Source organism: Cetorhinus maximus, chromosome 1, assembly GCF_964194155.1.
Source record: "Cetorhinus maximus chromosome 1, sCetMax3.hap1.1, whole genome shotgun sequence".
NCBI lineage: Eukaryota > Metazoa > Chordata > Chondrichthyes > Lamniformes > Cetorhinidae > Cetorhinus > Cetorhinus maximus.
The window spans coordinates 245,770,079-245,792,892 of NC_135879.1; the positions used below are offsets into that span (position 1 = coordinate 245,770,079).

Below are 22,814 nucleotides of genomic sequence, written 5' to 3' on the forward strand. Positions count from 1 at the left end.
ATAAATGGGTCATTTTCAGGCTGACAAGATGGGATCAGTGCTCGGACCTCAATTTTTTACAGTTTATATATAAATGACTTGGATGAAGGAATGAAGGTATGGTTGCTCAATTTTCTGATGACACGAAGGTGAATATCTAGTAATTGTTTAAGGTTTAGTATCTGGTGAGTATCTAGTAAGTGTTTAAGGTTTATTTTATTCCTAAGGTTTAGAATAAAGTAGGAACTGTACTTTTTGGTAAAGTTTATTAAGTAGGATTTCAAAGTTTAAGTGATTTAAAAGTTTAAGGATAAGGCATGGCAGGATAGCTGAGCCAAGAGGAATGCCCATCCTGCAGCATGTGGGGAGACGTGGACACTTCTCGTGACCCAGAGGAGCCCATGTACAGGAAGTGTCACCGGCTGCACAAGCTTGAGCTCCGCGTTTCAGAGCTTGAGCAGCGGCTGGAGTCACTGAGGTGCATCCGTGAGGCAGTGAACTACGTGGATAGCACGTTTAGAGAGGTGGTCACAATGCAAGTTAGGGGCAAGCAGGCAGATAGGGAATGGGTGACCGCCAGGCATAGCAAGAGAAACAGGCAGGTAGTGCAGGAGTCGCCAGAGGTCCCGCTCACCAACAGGTTTTCCGTCCTGGATATCGGTGAGGGCGATGGATCCTTGGAGGAGTGCAGCAAGAGCTAAGCCCGTGGCACTATGGGTGGCCCAGCTGTACAGGAAGGGAGGAAGAAAAGCGGAAGGTACTGATAGGGGATTCTTTAGTTAGGAGAGCAGACAGGCGTTTTTGTGGCCATCAACGTGACTTCAGGATGGTTTGTTGACTCCCTGGTGCTCGGGTCAATGACATCACAGAACAGCTACAGGACATTCTTGTGGGGCAGGGCAAACAGCCAGAGGTCGTGGTACTAACAACGTAAGTAGGAAGAGGGATGTGGCCCTGCAATCAGGATTTAGGGAGCTAAGTAGAAAATTAGCAAGCAGGACCTCTAAAGTAGTAATCTCCGGATTACTCCCATTGCCATGTGCAAGTGAGCACAGAAATAGGAAAATGAGACAGATGAATGCGTGGCTGGAGAGATGGTGCAGGAGGGAGGGCTTTAGATTCCTGGGACGCTGGGACTGGCTCTCAGGGAGATGCCACCTGTACAAGCCGGATGGGTTGCATCTGAACAGAGCTGAGACTGAGTTCCTTGCGGGATGTTTTGCTAGTGCTGTTAGGGAGGGTTTAAACTAACTCAGCAGGGGTGTGGGAACAAGGAGAGAATATTAGAAAATAATATCAGGGTGCACGGAATGTTGGGAGAGGTGGATAGCACAAAAACAGAGAATAGTAAGTTAATAGATGGGGTTGGAGTAAGGGAGCAAGTAATGAAGTCTAATTCAGGGTTACATTGCATGTATGTGAATGCAAGGAGTATAGTTAATAAAATTGGGGAGTTACAGGCACACAGATAGCCTTGCGGGATTATGATGTTGTGGCGGTAACGGAGACGTGGTTTAAGGAAGGGCAGATCTGGGTGCTAAATATTCCTTGTTACAAGGTGTTCAAAAAAGATAGGAAAGGGAAAAAAGGAGGAGGGTGGCATTTTTGGTTAAGGACAGTGTTGCAGGACTGGAGAAAGAGGATGTGTCAGAGGATTCATGGACAGAATCGATTTGGCTAGAGCTAAGAAATAAGAAGGGTGCAATTACATTGCTCGGTGTAATATATGGACCATCAGCTACTAGTAAGGATATAGAGGAACAAACCTGCAAGGAAATTACAGGGAGGTGTAAACATCGTAGAGAAGTTATAAGGGGGGACTTTAATTACCTGTATATAGACTGGGATAGTGGTAGTGTAAGGGGCAGTGAAGGACAAGCGCTCCTAGATTGTTTTCAGGAGAATTTCCTACGGCAGTATGTGTCCAGTCCAACAAGAAAGGCACTGCTAGACCTGGTTCTTCGGAATGAGGTGGGCCAAGTAGATTAAGCGACAGAGGGGGAGCATTTAGGGCACATTGATCATTGTATTCATAAAGTTTAGGATTACGGTGAAAAAGGATCTTGGTCAATCCAGAGTAAGAATAATCAACTGGCAGAGAGCGGACTTCAATGGGGAAAGAATGGGGCTGGGCCGGATAGACTGGAACCAAAGTTTGGCGGGAAAAATAGTAGCTGAACAATGGGCTACCTTCAAAGAGGAGATGGCTTGGGCACAGTCAAGGTATATGTTCCCTCAAAAGGAATAAATCCAGAGCTCCCTGGATGACAAAGGATTTAGAAATTAAGTTAAAGAAGAAAAAGTGTGCTTATGACAGGTGTCAGGTAGCAAATACAATTGAGAGTCAAGCTGAATACCGAAGGTTCAGAAGGGATGTGAAAAAGCAAATATGAGGAGCAAAGGGGGATTATGAAAAAAGACTAGCAGCTAACATAAAAGGAAATCCCAAAGTATTCTATAACCACATCAATAGTAAAAGGGTGTTAAAAGGAGTAGGGCCAATTAGGGACAAAAAAGGGGATTTACACATAGAGGCAAGAGGCAAGGCTGCGGTGTTAAATGAATATTTTGCATGTCTTTACCTACGAAGTAGATGCTGCCCAGGCCATGGTGACAGAGGAGGAAACTCAGTCACTCGAAGGGTTTAAAATCGATAAGGTATTGGATAAGCTGTCAGTACTTAAAGTTGATAAGGCACTGGGACCAGATGAGATGCATCCAAGAATATTGAAGGAAGTGAGAGTGGAAATTTCAGAGGCACTGGCAATAATCTTTCAATAATATTAGCTTTCCTAATTACTGCAAACTAACCTTTTGTGATTCATGCATGAGGATACCCAGATCTCTCTGAATCTCAGAGCTCTGCAAGCTCTCACCGTTTAGATAATAAGCTTCTTTTAATTCTTCCTGCCAAAATGAATGATTTCACATTCACCCACATTATACTCCATTGCCAGATCTTTGCCCACTTACTTAACCTATCTATGTCACTTTGTAGCCTCCTTTACTTTCCTACCTATGGTTGCTAAATTTGCTGACGACACAAAGGAGGTTATCAATTAATCCTATCTCATTGCTCAGTACCAGGTCTAGTAGAGCAATAACCTTTGATGTGGCACTTTATCAAATGCCTTCTGGAAATCTAAGTATAGTACATCCATCGGTTCCCCTTTATCCACATGGGACTCCTTCAAAGAACTCCAATAAATTGGTTAAACATGATTTCTCTTTTACAAAACCATGTTGACTCTGCCTGATTGCCCTGAATTTTTCTAAGTGCCCTGCTATAACTTTAATAATAGCTTCTAACATTTTCCCTATGTGCCATCAAATGAATGTAAAATTCAATCATATTATGATCGCAGCTACTTAGGGCTGCCTTCACTAGGTGGTTATCAATTAATCCTATCTCGTTGCTCAATACCAGGTCTAGTAGAGCCTACTGTCTGGTTGGCTCCAGAACATGCTGTTCTAAGAAACTATCCTGAAAACATTCTATGAACTCCTCATCTATGCTACCTTTGCCATCTGATTTTTCCAGTCTATATGTAGATTAAAATCCCCAAGGATTATTGCTGTACCTTTCTGGCAAACTCCCATTACCTCTTCTTTTAAACTCTGTTCGACTGTGTAGTTACAATTAGGGGGCCAGTACACCACTCCCACAAGTGACTTCTTACCTTTATCATTCCTCATCTCAACCCAAACCGCTCCTACGTCCTGGTTTCGTTTCCTGAACTTAGCTGACCCCGCTCTAATGTGAAGGTTGATTAACGGAGCCACTCCTCCTCTTTTTCCAAACTTGCTGTCCTTCCTAAATGTCATGTACACTTCAATATTCAGGTCCCAATCTATGTCATCCTGTAGCCATGTATCTGTAATGGCTATCAGATCGTACTTATTTATTTCTATTTGTGCTATCAGTTCATCTGATTTGTTTTGAATGCTACGTGTGTTTAGATACAGAACCTTTACTTTTGTCCTTTTATTATTTTTGTAGTGTCTAGCCTTATCTGCTGACTTACTCTTAGATTTTACCATAAGACGTAGGAGCAGTAGGCCATTCAGCCCATCGAGTCTGCTCCGCCATTCAATGAGATCATGGCTGCTCTGATAGTCCTCAACTACACATTCCTGCCTTTTCCCCATAACCCTTGATTCCCTTACTGATTAAAAATCTGTCAGATCTCAGCCTTTAATATACTTAACGACCCAGCCTCTTCAGCCCTCTGCGGTAAACAATTCCACAGATTGACTACTCTCTGAGAGAAGAAATTCCTCTTTATCTCTGTCTTAAATGGGCGACTCCTTACTCTGAGATTATGTTCTCTGGTCCTAGACTCTCCCACAAGGGGAACCAACCTCTCAGCATCTACCCTGTCAAGCCCCCTAAGAATCTTATATGTTTCAATAAGGTCGCCTCTTATTCTTCCAAACTCCAATGAGTACAGGCCCAACCTACTCTACCTCTCCTCATAAGAAAATCTCTCCATACCCAGGATCAACCAAGTGAACCTTCCTTGGACTGCCTCCAATGCCAGTATATTTTTCCTTAGATAAGGGGACCAAAACTGTTCACAGTATTCTAGGTGTGGTCTAATTAATGCTTTGTATAGTTTTAGCAAGACTTCCCTATTTTTATACTCCACTCCCTTTGAAATAAAGGCCAACATTTCATCTGCCTTCCCTATTATTTGCTGAACTCGTATGCTAGCTTTTTGAGATTCGTGCATGAGGACCCCCAAATCCCACTGTGCTGCAGCTTTCTGCAGTCTTTCTCCATTTAAATAATATTCAGCTCCTCTATTCTTCCTGCCAAAGTGCATAACCTCACATTTCCCACATTCCATCTGCCAAGTTTTTGCCCACTCACTTAACCTGTCTATATCCCTCTGTAGACTCTTTGCATCATCCTCACCACTTGCCTTCCCATCTACTTTTGTGTCATTTGCAAAGTTGGCGATAGTACATTCACTTCCCTCATCCAAGTCATTAATATATATTGTAAATAATTGTGGCCCCAGCACTGATCCCTGTGGCACTCCACTAGTTAGAGGTTGCCATCCTGAAAATGCCCCCCTTATCCCAACTCTCTGTCTTCTATTAGTTGTCCAATTCTCTATCCATGCTAATATACTACCCCCAACACCATTGGCTCTTATCTTATTAAGTAGCCTTATGTGCAGTATCTTATTGAATACCTTTTGGAAATCCAAATATATTACATCTACTGGTTCCTCTTTATCTATCGAGCTTGTGGCCTCCTCAGAGAATTCTAATAAATTTGTCAAGCATGGTTTCCTCTTCATGAAGCCATGCTGACTCTGCTTGATTTATATTATGTATTTCTAAGTGCTCTGCTATAACATCCTTTATAATAGACTCTAACATTTGCACTCTCTGTCCCTTCCTGTCACAGTCTGTTTATCATTTCCCAAATTAATACCTGTCTCTCTTGCCTTGCCTCTACTCTTTGGTTTGCCACATCTTCCCAAATTTGATCATTTGCCCCCACTATTCAGTTTAAAACCCTCTCTACTTCCCAGTTACGTGGCTCGCGAGGACACCAGCCCCAGCACGGATCAGGTGTAGACCGCCAGGCAACAAAGCAGTCTCGCTCTTTGCTACAGGGAACAGTGTCAATCCCCCTCACTACACTGTCCCCCACTACCACTACATTCCTTTTTGCTCCCTCCACTTGGATGACTTCCTGTACCACAGTGCCAGGATGTTTGCTCATCCACCCTGCAGCCCCCACTCTCATCCAAACAAGCTGAGAGAACCTCAAGCCTATTGGGCAATTGCAGAGGCTGACAATCCTGCATTCCTGCCCTCTGGATCCCCTTACCCGCCTCATTCGCAGTACACTCTCCTGTCCCTGGCCACTGACCAAATCAGAAGACCCTATCTTAAGTGGTGTGACTGCCTCTTGGTATAAAGCATCCAGGTAACTTTCCCCCTCCCTGATGTGTCGCAGTGTCTGCAGCTCAGCCTCCAGCTCAATGACTCTGAGCTGAAGTTCCTCAAGCCGCAAACACTTACTGCAGACATTGTTTGCTCTGGATCACAATGTTATCCAGGAGATCCCACATGCTGCACCTGTCCTGCCATCCTTCATGTGTTTTAAATAATTGCTTAATTATATTAATCACTTATTTATGTTGCTTTCTTATATATTTTATTAACTTTACCACTGATATGTGTACTATTTTAAACCTTAGGGATAGAATAGAACTTACTTACTTACCAGATACTCACCAAACAGCTAGCTCCCTTCCCTGTAGTAGAGCAAGAACCAATTTATGTGGGGTGACAAAGGTAGAAAAAGGAAACGAACAACTCCTTCTCCCCCTTCCCCAAACTCCCCCCTCACCAAATTCCAAGTCTTCACTCAGTTAGTCGGCTGCACTAAAGAACTCTGAATTCTGAACTCAGGATGGGCGATAAATGCTGGCCTACCCAGCGACGTCCACATCCAATAAAAACGAATTAAAAAAATTACAGTAAACAGAACTGGGGCTACGGTAGCCAGATTTAACCAGTTAGCTACTCAGCTCCTACAGCTGAGAGTGAGTTTACCCTGTCTAAACTGCAAGAACTTAACCTGCTTACACAGTACTTTCCAGTTATTGCTAATTACAGACAAGATTAGATTTTAAGAGCAAAATTTATGAACAAAATTAACACTTAAACCTCCCCCCCCCTCCCCTTCTTCACTCAGTTATTCAGCAGCACTCCATTTTCCAAGGCTTTACTAAAGAGCCAAGGATGCACCACATGGACTGCAACAGTTGAAAAAGGTGTCTCACTACCACACTGTAAAGGGCAATAGAGCAAGAAATGCTGGTCTAGCCAGCAACATCCACACCACAAGAATGAATAAATATAAATAAAGCCCTAGCTTTGACCAGGTGGGTGGGTAGGGAGCCAGGACAGTTAGTTCCCGAGCAGCTGTAATCACTCCTGCCTTTGCTGTTTAAATGTCACTAATTCAAAAATAATATCAAACTAAGGGACATGAAGTCTTACAGGTTCTGCAAGGACACAATGGTCTATTGGAACTTACAATAAGAACAGCTCAAAACATTGGCAGGGGATTGCCCAGACACTGAGATAAGGAAGTGATTGCAACAGGCATAAAGAGGTCCAAGAAAGACTAAACAAAAGAACAACAGCAACTCACATTTGTATTTCATCACTGACATTGTAAAATACCTCAAGTGGCTTCACAGCAGCAACAAAAGCAAACAATCAAAATCAACAATTTCAAACAAAATTTGACACCGAACCACAAAAGGAAATATCTGGGCTGTCCAAAACAAAATAAAAACAGAATTACCTGGAAAAACTCAGCAAGTCTGGCAGCATCGGCGGAGAAGAAATCAGTCAACGTTTCGAGCCCTCATGGCCCTTCAGCAGAACTGAAGCATAGTTTCAACAAGGGAGAAATATAAATTGGTTTAAGGTGGGTGGGGGGGAAGAGACACATTGAGGGTGTGGTGTGAGCAGATAATCAAAAGATGTCAGAGACAAAAGGGTCAAAGAGGTGTTGAAGGTGGTGGTCTTTGTCTGAGAAAAGTGCTAATTAAGAATGCAAGACAGGATATTCAAAGTACAGCTCTAGTGGGGGTGGGGTGGAAAGACTAAAGGTTTTAGTTTTAGATTTAAAAATAATGGAAATAGGTGGGGAAAGAAGAATCTATATAAATTATTGAAAAAAAAGGCGGGTGGGGGGGGAAAAGAAACGGGGTGGGGATGGGGGGAGTTTAAGATCTAAAGTTGTTATGATTCTTCTTTCCCCACCTATTTCCATTATTTTTAAATCTAAAACTAAAACCTTTAGTCTTTCCACCCCACCCCCACTAGAGCTGTACTTTGAATATCCTGTCTTGCATTCTTAATTAGCACTTTTCTCAGACAAAGACCACCACCTTCAACACCTCTTTGACCCTTTTGTCTCTGACATCTTTTGATTATCTGCTCACACCACACCCTCAATGTGTCTCTTCCCCCCCACCCACCTTAAACCAATTTATATTTCTCCCTTGTTGAAACTATGCTTCAGTTCTGCTGAAGGGCCATGAGGGCTCGAAACGTTGACTGATTTCTTCTCCGCCGATGCTGCCAGACTTGCTGAGTTTTTCCAGGTAATTCTGTTTTTATTTTGTTTTGGATTTCCAGCATCCGCAGTAGCTTTTAGCTTTTTGTTAATATCTGGGCTGTGTTTGGTGAAGTTTTAAGCTGCATTTTAAAGGAGGGGAGAGAGTAAAAGGTAGGGCGTTTTAGGAAGGGAATTCTAGATTTTAGCACACAGCTGTGGACATGGCCACCAAGACCAGCATGGTGGGTCGATGAAAACTGGGGATGTGCAAGAGGTCAGAACAGTGGGGGGTGGGGGGGAGGAGGACAATGAAAACTGTCGATCAGGATTCAATGCACGATCTGGTGAAAGTCAGGAAACAGTAGTTTTGAATAATTAATAAATAGCATTCTCAGAGACAGCTATATCCTTGGCTAGATTGAACATTGAATAGAAAATATTTTCCATAGTTTACTTCCAGCCACTAACTGAAACATTGGATTAAGCAGGGAAAAATTCTAAACAGAGGCCTCCATACACCACCCCCCTACAATCCCCACCAATTTTGAATAGCCAAAGTACAAGAATGGCTCATATCTAATTTCATATGTTGGCCGTTAACTCATGGGGCCTGGAATATAAACAGGAAAAAGTTATGCTTCCATTATTTAGAGCCTTGGTTTGACCCCATCTGAAGTAACTGTGTTCAGTTTTGGACACTGCACCATCTGTGGCACTGATACGCTCTGTGTGGGACATCATGGTCAAAGACAACACAGGTCAGGGGCAGGATATAAAACTAACACTGACTCATGCTCCTGCCAGCTAGTTATTTACAGTGAGTGCCCGATCAGAGAATTCACTCCATTCTACGCTAATAAATGGGTATAAGTTTTGAATCCACAATGAATATGAAGCTACGTATTTATTTTCCAGAGTGTGCCTGATCAATTGTGCAATTTTGTTTAAAATGTATTTCAATTTCTATTCGTTATTGAATCGAATGTCACTGTTGCAATTTGTTTATTTCTGTTTGAATGGAGGCTGCGACTTGACCTTGAAGTGAGAATGCCACGTTCTCACTGATTACCGGAGCACATCCGATTACTGGAAACAGGGAATTTATTTAAACTCCTCATTATATGCAAGGGTTTGATCACACAGGATGCCAAGTGGTGGCTGGGAGCAGTTAACGTTGGCTAGTCAGTTGTGAGCGCAGGTCCTTTAGCATCTTCAAATCTTCGCAACAGGACAGGTAAGTAGTGTTTTATTATTGCCCGCCCTTGGTTGTCCTGAGAGCTTTGAGACTGGAAAACCGCGAGTCTGGAATCGTCTGAGATCAGACTGGGCAGGGGACAACATGAGTGATCCAGTTGGGTTTTTACAACAATCAGCAGCTTTCTTAGTGCCAGTCCACAAACTAGCAGATGTATTAAGTTCCTACGTTGGTGGGGTTTGAACTCAAGATGCCTAGGTTACTAGTTTAGTACCCTTAACTTCAGACTATCAAACCCTCCATGTGCAAGATCAGCAGCGAGTTATAGTGTGCTGCTTGGGACAGTTACAAAATAGTCCCAGATATCTGCTAAGTCAGATCAAACGACAGGGATTATAAGTCACTTCAAAAGTAAACAAATCAGTTGGCAATATGGTCGAAGTGATTCTACCAATGTCTTGCCAACTGGATTAAACTGAGTTTACATTTACATTACATTACATTACATACCACAAACTGAATGATTGCACCAGAGTTGCAACATTGAATGGCACAATGTGTGGCAGTGGGGAGTGAGTGATACTGACACAGTGGATGGAACTGGGCAAAATGTGCTCGGATGTTCCGGTGGAAGGCCTATAACCGTGCTCAACTTGCTAAGTGTAATTTAAATCAACAAAGGAAACATTACTTTTATTTAATATCAGTGTTTGTTTAATAGTTGGTTCAACTTCGGGGTTTGGTAAGGTTTTAGGAACAATAATCAGGGGAAAAAAATTACTAGCACTTGAAGAGGTTTGAGTTAATTTAGGATAACCAGCATGGATTTGAAAAAGACAGATCACGTTTGACTAACCTAACTGAATTTTTTGAAGAAGGAACAGAGAAGATTGATGAGGCTTAATCATGGATTCGTTAATAGGCAAAAAAATAGGAGTAGGGATAAATGAGTCATTCTTGCATTGGCAGGCTGTGAATAGTGGAGTACCTCAGGGATCAGGACTTGAGCCCCAGCTGTTCACAATACGTATCAATGATTTGGATGTGGGGACCAAATGCAATATTTCCAAGCTCGCGGATGACACAAAGCTGGTGGGAATGTGTGTTGAGAGGAAGATGTAAAGCGGCTTCAAGAGATTTGGACAGACTTAGTGAGTGGGCAAGAACACGGCAATGGAACATAACATTTAAAAATGTGAGGTTACCACTTTGGTAGGAGGAACAGATGTGCAGAGTATTTCTTAAGTAATACGAGATTAGAAAGTGGAGATGTACAAAGGGACCTGGGTGTCCTCGTCAATAAGCCACTGAAAGCTCACATGCAGGTGCAGCAGGCAACTAGGAAGACTAATGGAATGTTAGCTTTTGTCGCAAGAGGATTTGAGTACAATAGTGAAGTCTTGCTTCAATTGTATAGAACCTTGGTTAGACCGCATCTGGAGTGCTATGTGCAGTTTTGGTTCCCTTACGTTAGGAAGGAAATTATTGCCTTAGAAGGGGTGCAACAAAGGTTCACCAGACTTGTTCCAGGGATGGGAGGTCTGTCCTATGAAGAGAGATTGGGGAAACAGGACCTCTATTCTCTTGAGTTTCAAAGAATGAGAGGTGATCATTGAAATCTACAAAATATTTAAAGGGGTAGACAGGGTAGACACAGGGAAGATGTCTCTCCTGGTTGGGGAGTCCAGAACCAGGGGAAACAATTTCAAAATAAGGGGGAAGCCACTTAAGACCGAGATGAGGAGTTTTTTTTTTACTCAGAGGGTTGTGAATCTTGGAATTCTCTATCCCAGAGGGCTGTGGAAGCTCAGTGATTGAATTTAAAGCGGAGACTGCCAGATTTCTAAATACCAATAACATAAAGGGATACGGAGATAGTGTGGGGGAAAAAGGCATTGAAGTGGATGATCAGCCATGTTCGTACTGAATGGCGGAGCAGACTCAATGGACTAAAGGGCCTACTCCTGTTCCTATGAGGCGAATGTGATATACGTTGTCTACATAGATTTTAAGAAAGTAGTTGACAAAAAGGCGAGTTAACAAAATTGAAACACATGGAATAGGAGGTTGTGTGTCAGCTTGGATATAAAATTGGCTTAAGGACAGAAAACAGCGAGTGATGATAAATGGTTGTCTTTCAGACTGCAGGATGGTAGACAGTGGTGTTCCTGAAGGGTCAGGACACTGCTTTTTTATACATATAAACGATTGGATATTGGAATGCAGGGTAAAATTTCAAAATTTGCTAATGATAGCAAACAGTGAAGATTATACAAATCAAATGCACAGGACATAGATTGGCTAGCAGAATGTGCAGGCAAGCAGTGGATGGAATTTAAAAGACAAGTGTGAAGTAATGCAGAAGGGATAGGAAGAGGCAATATAGGCTTAATGGCACAATTCTAATGAGTGTGCAGGGAGAGGGGGACCTGGGGGTTCATGTCAATAGACCTTTAACATTGGCAGGACATATTAAGAGAGTGTTTAGTAAAACAAATGGGATCTTGGGCTCATAAATAGAGGCACTGAATACAAAAGCAGGGAACCTTTATAAGGCTCTGGTTAGGCCACAACTGGAGTGGTACAAAGACCAGAGGACACCAGAGATTGAGGGACGACTTGATAGAAGTTTACAAAATTATGAGTGGCATGGACAGAGTAGATAGTCAGAAGCTTTTTCCCAGGGTGGAAGAGTCAATTACTAGGGGACATAGATTTAAGGCGAGAGGAGAAAACTATAGAGGAGATGTGCGGGGCAAGTTTTTTACGCAGAGGGTAGTGAATGTCTGGAATTCACTGCCAGGGGAGGTGGTGGAAGCAGGTACGATAGTGGTGTTTAAGAGGCAGCTTGACAAATACATGAATAGGATGGGAATAGAGGGATACGGACCCCAGAAGTACAAAATGTTTTAGTTGACGGGCAATATGATCGGCGCAGGCTTGGAGGGACGAAGGGCCTGTTCCTGTGCTGTACTTTTCTTTGTTCTTTGTATTGTGTCCAATTCTGGTCACCAAACACTAGGAAAGATATGAAGGTCCTTGAGGGTGCAGAGATTTACCAGAATGGTTCTAGGAATGAGGGATTTTAGCTACCATGTTAAGTTGGAGAAGCTGGGATTGTTCTCGTTGGAGCAAAGGAGATTGATTGGAGATCTGATAGAGGTGAAGAAGATTATGACAGGTTTAGATAAGGTAGAGAAAGAAATACTGTTCCATTAGCCAGTGGTACAAAGACCAGAGGACACAGATTTACAGCTTTGGGAAAGAGATGCAGGGGGCATGCAAGGAAGAACATTTTTAAAGCAGTAAATAGCAGTTCACTGCCTTCAAGGGTGGTAGAAGTGGAGACAATTAATGATTTCCAAAGCTGGATAGATCCTTAAGGGAACTAAATTTTCAGGGCAAGGGAATGGAACTGACAGATTTACTCTACAGAAAGCCAGGGTGGATTCAAGGGGCTGTGGGACCTCATTCTCTGCTGTTATAATTCTATGGGCTGGATTTTCCCCCTGGGATGGGAAGCTGAGCTCTGAGCTGTTTCGGGTGCAGAACCCACCTCTGGGAGAAGCATCACTCATTGGGATTTTCAAGGCCCTCCCCATCCTTTCCTTAATTGGCCTGGAGACAAGTTCAGTGTCCAATTAAGGACCGTGGACAGGCTCTCTAAGCGGGAGGGTCAATCAGAGGCAACAGGCTAGAAGGGCAGGGAAGTAAGATAGAGAGGGCACTTCAAAATGCAGGAGCCATCTCCCCAACTTTATAAAATCATTAATTACAAAAATAGATACAGCAACCAGGCTACAACTGTCAGGGGTGGTGGGAGACCTTCTACAGAGTGCTCTGTAGCTGCTCCTCCGCCCAGGCAGGGAGGGCCTCGAGGCCTGCCTGGAGCACTGGCACTGTCACCCCCCCACTACCAACTCCAGGTACCCAAAATGTCCCTGCGGAAACTGGAGGCTGAAAAACTCAAGTTGTCTTCCTTTAATTGACCTCATTTAGGCTCTTAATGGAGCCCGGTTGGCTACCCACTGTATGCAAGCGGATAACCCTGCTGACCCCTGATCCCATCTTGGCAAAAATGGCCTGAAGGCAGAATGGAATCAGGGAACCCACTCATCGGCCAGTGGGGCAAGTCTTATCTCTCATCCGCCTCTGGTCCCAACCTCATGGCCATAAAAGTTATCATGAGTTCTAGGATGTTCAGTATACAATGAATTGTAATACAATGGTGACAATGATGCTTCATTTCATTGTTGTGACTTTGCTCTCCCAATCTAAGCACCAATCTTATTACTTAATTTGGAGCTTGATTGTCAATGCTCATTGCAGCAAAGCACATCGTGGATGATGGAAATCAGAAATAAAATACAAACTTGTGATGATTGTGCTTTTTTCCCCCATTTACACCGTCTCTAGATCTACCTTTTGTTCTGTTTCTCTCTCCACAGATGCTGCCAGACCTACTGAGTATTTCCAACATTTTCTGTTTTTATTGAAGTAATTTTGCTTAAAAGCTCACCAGTTCCACGTTTCCTTCAGTTCTGAGCAGTTGGTTGCCATCTTTTTCAAGAGAAATGAATCTGAAACAAAAGCTTCCAGTTCCACAGCCCCACTATTCTTTGGGAAATGCAGAACAGCTTAATCTCCAACCTAGTTGTACCCTTAAATAATGTACAAGAATGACCACTGATTCTCCTCCTAACCTATCCAGTTGAAATAATTTTCCCACATAAACACTGTCTAGTTCCATTATTACTTTATAAACTGTGACCAGAACATCTGGGTCCAAACTTTCCAACAACACTCAAGAAGCTTGACACCATCCAGGACAAAGCAACCCACTTGATTGGCATCCCATCCACAAACATTCACTCCTTCCACCACTGACGCACAGTAGCAGCAGTGTGTACCAACTACAAGATGCAATGCAGCAACTCACCAAGGCTCCTTAGACAGCAAAATCCACAACCACTACCACCTAGAAGGGCAAGGGCAGCAGATAGATGGGAACACCACCACCTGGAAGTTCCCCTCCAAGTCACTCACCATTCTGACTTGGAAATATATCACCGTTCCTTCACTGTCACTGGGTCAAATTCCTGGAACTCCCTAACAGCACTGTGGGTGTAGCTACACCACATGGACTGCGGCGGTTCAAGAAGGCAGCTCACCACTACCTCCTCAAGGGCAATTAGGGATGGCAATAAATGCTGGCACAGCCAGCGGCACCCACATTCCATGAATGATTAAAAAAAATACTTGGCCAAAGTTCTTTGAGTGTAGCTGGGTATTTGAAATTGGAAATCAATCTGTGACTCTTCAGTACAGTAGGTTGGGCACTAAATGCTTGCCTTGCCAGCAATGCCCATATTCCAAGAATGAATTTTAAAATGCCAACTGAAATCAAGCACAATAAAGAAAAGTAAAGTTAGGGATAAAAATACCCCAAAGGAAAGAAGGTAGATCTACTCAGCAAAACCAACTACTGCATGCAACAAAATGAACAGAGAATAAGGTTTGCAGAGGGGTAGTGAGTGAGTGGTCAACCTATGGAACAGGCTACTGTGGAAGATGGAGGAAGCAGAACATATTTATTCATTCAAACACATACAGGATTTCTTTCAGATATTATTTTGGGACACAGTATTTAAGAGTTGATGTAGGGCTAAGTGCTTGCAGGAACATGTGTTTTTGGGCCTAAGGTTAACAAAGCTCTCCACCACGGGGTTTCCTCACCTCATGTCTGGCTCTGTTATAGAGATTGATCACTATGATATTCAACAACTCCTTTAGCATTCAAGTGATTCAAGTATCAAGTGATTATCAGGATGCCAGCAGACGAATTAGGGTGGTGAGACACAGAATGAGGGGTGCTGAGGCCTCTCTATGAAGTGAGCAAGGAAGGAAATGGACCAATTGAAACGGAGAGAATCAGCAGGCAGCACAACAGCCCTGGTAGGAAGTGGACAGGCAATGAGCACGAACAGTACTCCATCCCACAGAGCAACAATATTTAATAACCTTATAATGTCAGATAAGGAAGGACTTCCTGTTGTCTCCAGTGGCTTGGCTCATGCACCAGCTTCTCACCCATTTTGGCATTTATGCTGGCACTTGGGCTTGACTGCACCTCATGGTGACAAAAGGCCATTCTCACTTTTTGCATTGCTTTTAATGAATGAGATATCTCATGGGTCCTCAGATTCTTAGTTCCTTAGGTATCCACAGATGCAACTTCTGCAGCCCCTCGGATGTGTTTGCACAGCTGTTTGACTGTGGGATACGCTTTGTCGGGCCCAGAGAGGAAAATCAGCCCCAACACCTCTCCTTGCAAATCTCTGGCTGACTAACAAAATATGATAGCGTGAAGCAGCAAGCCTTCGTAGGAGATCTAAAGTCGATTTGATGTTCATTTTTATTGCTTTGACAGTGAGAATGTCACAGGGCCAGGCTTGGTCCCGGGATAGCGCCACCTCTCAGCTAAACAACACTAATGAACCGCTGAAGGGTGATGCAGAAGGTAAGTTGTTAACTAATGAACTTTAATGAAAAAAATTATGGCCATCCCAACATGCTTCCTTTTATTTACAACACCCCTTTCACCTCTACCTGCTGGGGCATCTGGTGTTGCCAACATATCTTGAAACCATCTACCAGGAGGAAGTAGTCACACCTCAATGGGACAATTTTTCCCCATAGCAGATCCTGAGTGTTTTGGGAAGCCTATGATCTGAGGCTGGTAACCTTTAGTCCCATGAACTTCTTAATACAGTTTTGTTTTGAGTACTTAACTGTCTTAAGAAAGTTAATGTAGAAAAAAAGCCCCTGGCCCAGATTGTGGCCATCCTGGGACACTGAAAGAAGATGAAGAGGGGACTGTACTGGCATGAATGAAATTTGTGTCAAATGGTAAGGAGAATGGAAAACATTACACTCTTATTCAGAAAAGGGGAAAGCCAGGAAATCCCAGGATAGTTCATCTCTGATGTGGGTGAAATTCATAGAAACATAGAAAATAGAAGCAGGGTTAGGCCATTCGGCCCTTCGAGCCTGCTCCGCCATTCATCATGATCATGGCTGATCATCCAACTCAAAAGCCTACTGCCACTTTCTCCCCATTTCCTTTAATCCCTTTCACCCCAAGAGCTATATCTAACTCCTTTTTGAAAACATACAATGTTTTGGTCTCAACTACTTTGTGGTAACGAATTCCACAGGCTCACCGCTCTCTGGGTGAAGAAATTTTTCCTCATCTCAGTCCTAAATGGTCTACCCAGTATCCTCAGACTGTGACCCCTGGTTCTGGACTCCCCCACCATCGGGAACATCCTTCCTGCATCTACCATGTCTAGCCCAGTTAGAATTTTATAGGTTTCTATGAAATCCCCCCCTCATTCTTCTGAACTCCAGTAAATATAATCCTAACCGACTCAACCTCTCCTCATGTGTCAGTCCCACCATCCCAGGAATCATTCTGGTAAACCTTCGCTGCACTCCCTCTATAGCAAGAACATCCTTCCTCAGATAAGGAGACCAAAATTGCACACAATATTCCAGGTGTGGTCTCACTAAGGCCCTGTATAATTGCAGCAAATATCCCTGCTCCTGTACTTGAATCCTCTCGCTATGAAGGCCAACATATCATTTGCCTTCTTTACCGCCTGCTGCACCTGCATGTTTACCTTCAGCGACTGATGTACAAGCACACCCAGGTCTCGTTGCACATTCCCCTCTCTCAATTTACAGCCATTCCGATAATAATGTGCCTTCCTGTTACCAAAGTGGATAACCTCACATTTATCCACATTATACTGCATCTGCCATGCATTTGCCCACTTACTCAGCTTGTCCAAATCACACTGAAGCATCTCTGCATCCTCCTCACAGCTCACCCTCCCACCCAGCTTTGTGTCATCTGCAAATTTAGAGAGATTACATTTAGTTCCCTCATCTAAATCATTAATATATATTGTGAACAGCTGGGGTCTCAGCACCGATCCCTGCGGTACCCCACTAGTCACTGCCTGCCATTCGGAAAAAGACCTGTTTATTCCTACTCTTTGTTTCCTGTCTGCCAGCCAGTTTTCTATCCATCTCAATACACTACCCCCAATCCCATGCACTTTAATTTTACACGCTAATCTCTTATGTGGGACATTGTCGAAAGCCTTCTGAAAGTCCAAATAAACCACATCCACTGGCTGCCCCTCATCAACTCTACCAGTTACATTCTCGAAAAATTCCAGTAGATTTGTCAAGCATGATTTCCCTTTCATAAATCCATGCTGACTCTGTCCGATTCTTCCACTGTTTTCCAAGTGCTCAGCTATTAAATCTTTTAGAATGGACTCTAGAATTTTCCCCACTATCGACATCAGGCTGACTGGGCTATAATTCCCTGTTTTTTCTCTACCACCCTTTTTAAATAGTGGGGTTACATTAGCTACCTTCAAATCTGTAGGAACTGTTCCAGAGTCTATAGAATCTCAGAAGATAGCCACCAATGCATCCACTATTTCTACGGCTACTTCCTTAAGTACTCTGCGATGTAGATTATCAGGCATGGGGATTTATCGGCCTTCAATCCCACCAAGTCCCAACACAATTTCCCTACTGATACTGATTTCTTTCAGTTCCTCCCTGTGTTCCCCAACATTTCTGTATGTAATTAGTGTCCTCCTTTGTGAAGGCAGAACCAAAGTATGTATTTAGTTGGTCAGCCATTTCTTCGTTCCCCATTATAAATTCCCCTGTTTCTGACTGTAAGGGACCTTATTCAGAAGCATATGCTATAGAAGGAAACTTAAAAAGGCTCAGAGACAATGAATTTGGATTGAGGGTCTTAGTCATTACAGCACAGAATGGATGTCATTCAGCCTATTGAGTCTTTGATTTATAAATAGTTAATTACGCTCAATTCTTTCAATTGTTTATTTTTGCAGGAATTGGTGCATGTAAGTAAAAGGAATATGACGGATGTTGTTTATTTAGATTTTCTGAAGGTGCCTGTTTAGATGCAAAATTAGAGAAGTGTTACAAAAATTAAAGCTTATTGTATTAATGTGTCATTGTTTGGATAGAGAAATTATTAAAGGTCAGAAAAGAATGAGAAGGGATAGATTAATGTTTATTTGGATCGGCACCATGCCTGCAGGGGTCTTAATCATGCAAGAGGTAAAGGTCTTATTTTACCCTTATGTAAAGAGAACTTCTCTGGAAGGACAGCAGAAAACCTGCAGTACCTGATGACCAACCAGTGACACTAAAAATTGATGCTAAAAAGCATCAGATAATAACATGGGGTCAGCTGTGATGTCTTCAGGGTCAAATAGCCTGTCAATTCTCATGCTTCGAATTTCCGCATGTTTTTGGCCAGGAAAACAACCTTATGCTGGACAGATAGGAAGGGATCTTAATAGGCCAGACTGCACTCAAACCTTTGAATACAATTAATTACTTTGGAGCAGTGTCAATAGTATGTAAAAGTGGACGTTTAAAAAAAATACATTTATACAGCCCCTTTTTATGACCTCAGGATGTTCCAAAATGCTTTACAGCAAATGAAGTACAGTCACTGTTCTAAACGTGGGGAATGTAGAGTAAAGAGTTAATGGTTATGTTAATTAGACAATGATGTTAATGATGAAGTAAGAATGACATCAGGGTCAGATGACCAAGAGGCTCCAAGGGAGCAAAATGCAGAGCAGTCTGTGACCAGGCAACAATATACTTACCACAAGGTCTTGGATGTAATAACTGTAAGCAAATAATTTCAAGAAAAACTAAATGCTGACTATCTTCAAGTCACATATACAGTAAGAGAAACCTCATCGAGCCAGAAGACCAAACAAGAAAAGGGCAACAAGCACAAACAGAGAGCTCAGTTTAAGAAATTGAGACCACAGATTGGTAAACCATGGGTGAAGACCTTGGAACACCTCGACTTCGCAGACAAAGAACAAAAATAAGGCGTACCTTGATAGAGGATGATGAACCACTCATGACGTTGGCAGCCACTGATTGAACAGCCACTACCCCTTCCAACACAGAGGGTCCACAGCAAGGTCAGTGATGGGAGCTCTGGAGGCAATGGTTTGAAAGGTACCGAACAGCTTCGGGCTTACAAGAGAGGGCACAAAAACACCAGGTCAGTATCCCTTTATATGTGTGATCGGGGCCATAGCTGATGCTGTCCTGGCAAGGCAAGGAGTTGAAGAGTCCTTGGTGTCCTATGAGGTGATTTTGAGGGCCTTCGATAATTACTTCAACTTAAGAATTGGTCATTGAACAGGTGAGATTCAACTGAAGGAGCCAAAGGCCGGGTGAATCCACTGATTCATTTATTAACGACTTGTATAGCCTGGCCAGTACTTGCAGCTACAGAGCTTTAAAGCATGTGCTAATTTGCAATCGCACTGTGGTCGGTGTGCTCGATAATATACTGTCGGACATCTTGCAAACAAAGGAGGATTTAACGCTAGAGAAGTCCAGTTTGCAAGGCAGGCAGAGCTGCAACAATAGCATCAGGGTGTACGTCGAGGAGATGTCGAGTTTCGGGAAATGTCGATCCGTATTTAAGCCCTGCCGACGGAAAAGCTCACCAAAGGAGTGAGAGAACACTTCCACCTATTTTAAAATGTTCTGGATGCGGCGCCAGAAAGTGGCATCGCGACGAAGACTGCTCAGCAAGGGGAGCCAAATGGTTTTTGTGTGGTAAGGCCAGACATTCAGAAGATCTAGAGCACAATTTAAAGGAAGAAAGCTGGAACAAGTTTCCAACCATTTGAAATCTGGGAAATTGGATATACAGCATTTCAACCCGATGAACTCCTAGGAGATCCTGATAAGCAGTTCTGGTCTGTCTGAGCTAGAAGTTGAAGGATACAGAGCAGAATTTAAACTGGACACAGGTGCTAGGGTCACAGTCTTATCAGACAAGTTGGACTGGCTTCAGGGCTGTCTTAAGGAAATCCAGCCTTCTAAAAGGGGCCAGGAGCTGCAGACCCCAGATCGAAGGGTCAGTTTCACTACAACCTTTAGGCATGAAGATAAAGAAATTAACGAAACTCTTTATACCTTACAGAACCAGCAAATTTCTCTGCCCAGCCAGGCAGCGTGTGCAGGACTTGAACTTCTACAAAAGGTTGATGAGGTAACATTAGATGATAATGAAGCAATACTCAGGAATGAATTTCCAAAGTTGTTCCAAAGACTGGAAAAGTTCAAAACTGCAGCAGAAATTAAAGTCAATTCATTATGTAGTGGGCCAGTCTTTATTGACGAAACAACATCCATTAGATCACAGGAGGAGATTGCAGATCTTTCACTTCTCTTTGGAGATAGGCTAGAAGAGGCAGAAACAGGAGGCACCAACATTGACGATGACCATCCACTGGATGAGCCTCTAGGCCTTGATTGGCTCTTTCTGGACAGAGTTCAAAAGAACGAAGCTACTGCAGAAGCAGATGATCTGTTTGAACAAGAGGACCTAGATCTCACTATACTCTGACTCCACTGTCAATGCTTGTGAAAACTTTGTTGTCTCTTTTAAGGAGAATCATCCTTTTGTTGAAGAAGGTAATAAAGCGATGAGATGCATCAACAATTTTACAAGCAATCTTCAGAACGCTATCCAGGGAGAATGAGATGCTTAACTCTAAATTGGATCAAACCAATAGTGAAAGTTCAGAGCTTCTTAATTTGTACAAATGTAAGATACAGCTTACACTTGGATATCATGAGCAAGTCATGGATGCACTCAAACCTTCTTTCAGTAAAGAAACAGAGGCCCAAATCACAGAGCTTCTACAGCTGATGTGTACTATGCAGGAACTTCCTATAGATCCCGGTCTGGAGGTTTATTCTATTTTGATGATAGTGCAATCCTACTTTCAGATGCTAACCTCGTGAGCCCATTGCCTGTAGTGGAGCAGCTTCACGCTGAAGAATGCGCAGAAATGATACTGCTACCCACAGAAAGTGAAAATCTTACTCTATGAGTAGTAGGGAAATCTTCCTGTCCACGCATCCTGCAGTGTCTTCAGGACATTCTTCGTTCTTCTTTTTGTCTACCAGATTCATTCATACTTATAGTATCCTGGGCTTTATTAATAGGGGCATAGAGTACAAGAGCAGGGAGGTTATGCTGAATTTATATAAGACACCCGTTAGACCGCAGACAGAGTATTGTGTGCAGTTCTGGGTGCCACATTATAGGGAGGATGTGAACACGTTGAAGAGAGTGCAGAAGAGGTTTACAAGAATGGTCCCAGGGATCAGAAACTTCAGCTTTGAGGGTAGATTGGAGAAGTTGAGACTGTTTTCCTTGGAGAGCAGGCGGCGAAGAGGAGGTTTGATAGAGATGTTCAAAACCATGAGGGGTCTGGACAGAGTAGATAGGGAGACTGTGACATGAGAAAAGACTTTTTCACACAGCAAGTGGTTCGGGTCTGGAATGCACTGCCTGGAAGTGTGATGGAGGCAGGTACAATTGAGGCATTCAAGAGGGCATTAGATGATAATTTGACTGGAAACAAATGCACAGGGCCACAGGGAAAAGGCAGGGCAATGGCACTAGGTCATGATGCTCAATTGGAGAGCTGGTGCAGTACGATGGGCTGACTGGCCTCCTCCTGTGCCGTTGTGATTCTGTGACTCCGGTGTTGAATACTTCTTTCGATGTTACAGCAGCAGTGAACGAAACAGCTGCAAAATTCTTCATAGCAGCTGAAAGTGCTTCATTTTCTCAAGCCGGTGCCTTCACCTTCCCCAGAGTGCAACACAGAAGAGTACAGAGAGAATGTTAGTGTGTTGTCTTCCTTATGAGGTTATGATCATGCAAGTCCTGAAGATTTTCTCCCTTGAACCAGTTTTTCCTTGATTGGTTTTCACTGCCTTTACATTCAGGTCATTGTAAGAGTCACAGCCCAGCAGCCAGCAGTCGTGAGATGCTGCTATCCCACTCCACCAATGTGTTTACCTTCCAAGGAGATGATAACGGAACACATACGTCCTACACGTGCTCCAAGGGAGCCAAGAACACTGTTAGTGATTGACGGAAAGTGAGTTAGGGGTTTGGGGGGAGGTAGGAGTTGGATGGAAACTGTAAAGAGTGCATGAGGTTAACAGATGGTCAGAATGTAATGTAAACAGTTTAACAAAATAATGTAACATTTTTGAGATTATACTGGGGGGCGATGTAGAGTAAGGAGTTAATGATTATGCTAATTAGAGAATGATGTTAATTATGAATTAAAGCATGACATCAGTCAGATGACCAAGAGGCTCCAAGGAAGCAAGATACAGAACAATCAGTGTCCCAAGGACAATGTACTAACCAAGAGGTTTTGGATGTAATTAGTTCTAAATAAACAGTTTCAAGAAAAACGTAATGTTGTCTATCTCCAAGTCACTCCTAGAGTAAGAGAAACCTCATCGAGCTAGAAGACCATATAAGTAAAGGGCAACAAACACAAACATGCTGACAACCCAAAATAGGAAATGTGGCAGCCAATTTGCAGGCAACAAACAGAAACGTGA

General features: G+C 43.0%; 2 protein-coding genes across 2 annotated transcripts in view; both read left to right on the forward strand.

Annotated features, from left to right (window-relative positions):
* Positions 1-22,664, forward strand: part of LOC144688610 (uncharacterized) — an 89,267-nt gene extending 66,603 nt beyond the window's left edge. Inside the window, exons 10-11 of the mRNA XM_078555388.1 lie at positions 15,706-15,795; positions 22,182-22,664. Of these exons, the coding sequence (XP_078411514.1) occupies positions 15,706-15,742 (37 nt within the window). The 3' untranslated portion in view covers positions 15,743-15,795; positions 22,182-22,664. The remainder of the gene's footprint in view (positions 1-15,705; positions 15,796-22,181) is intronic.
* Positions 1-22,814, forward strand: part of LOC144688603 (apolipoprotein L3-like) — a 155,018-nt gene that overhangs the window by 5,182 nt on the left and 127,022 nt on the right. The gene's annotated exons all lie outside the window — the stretch shown is intronic.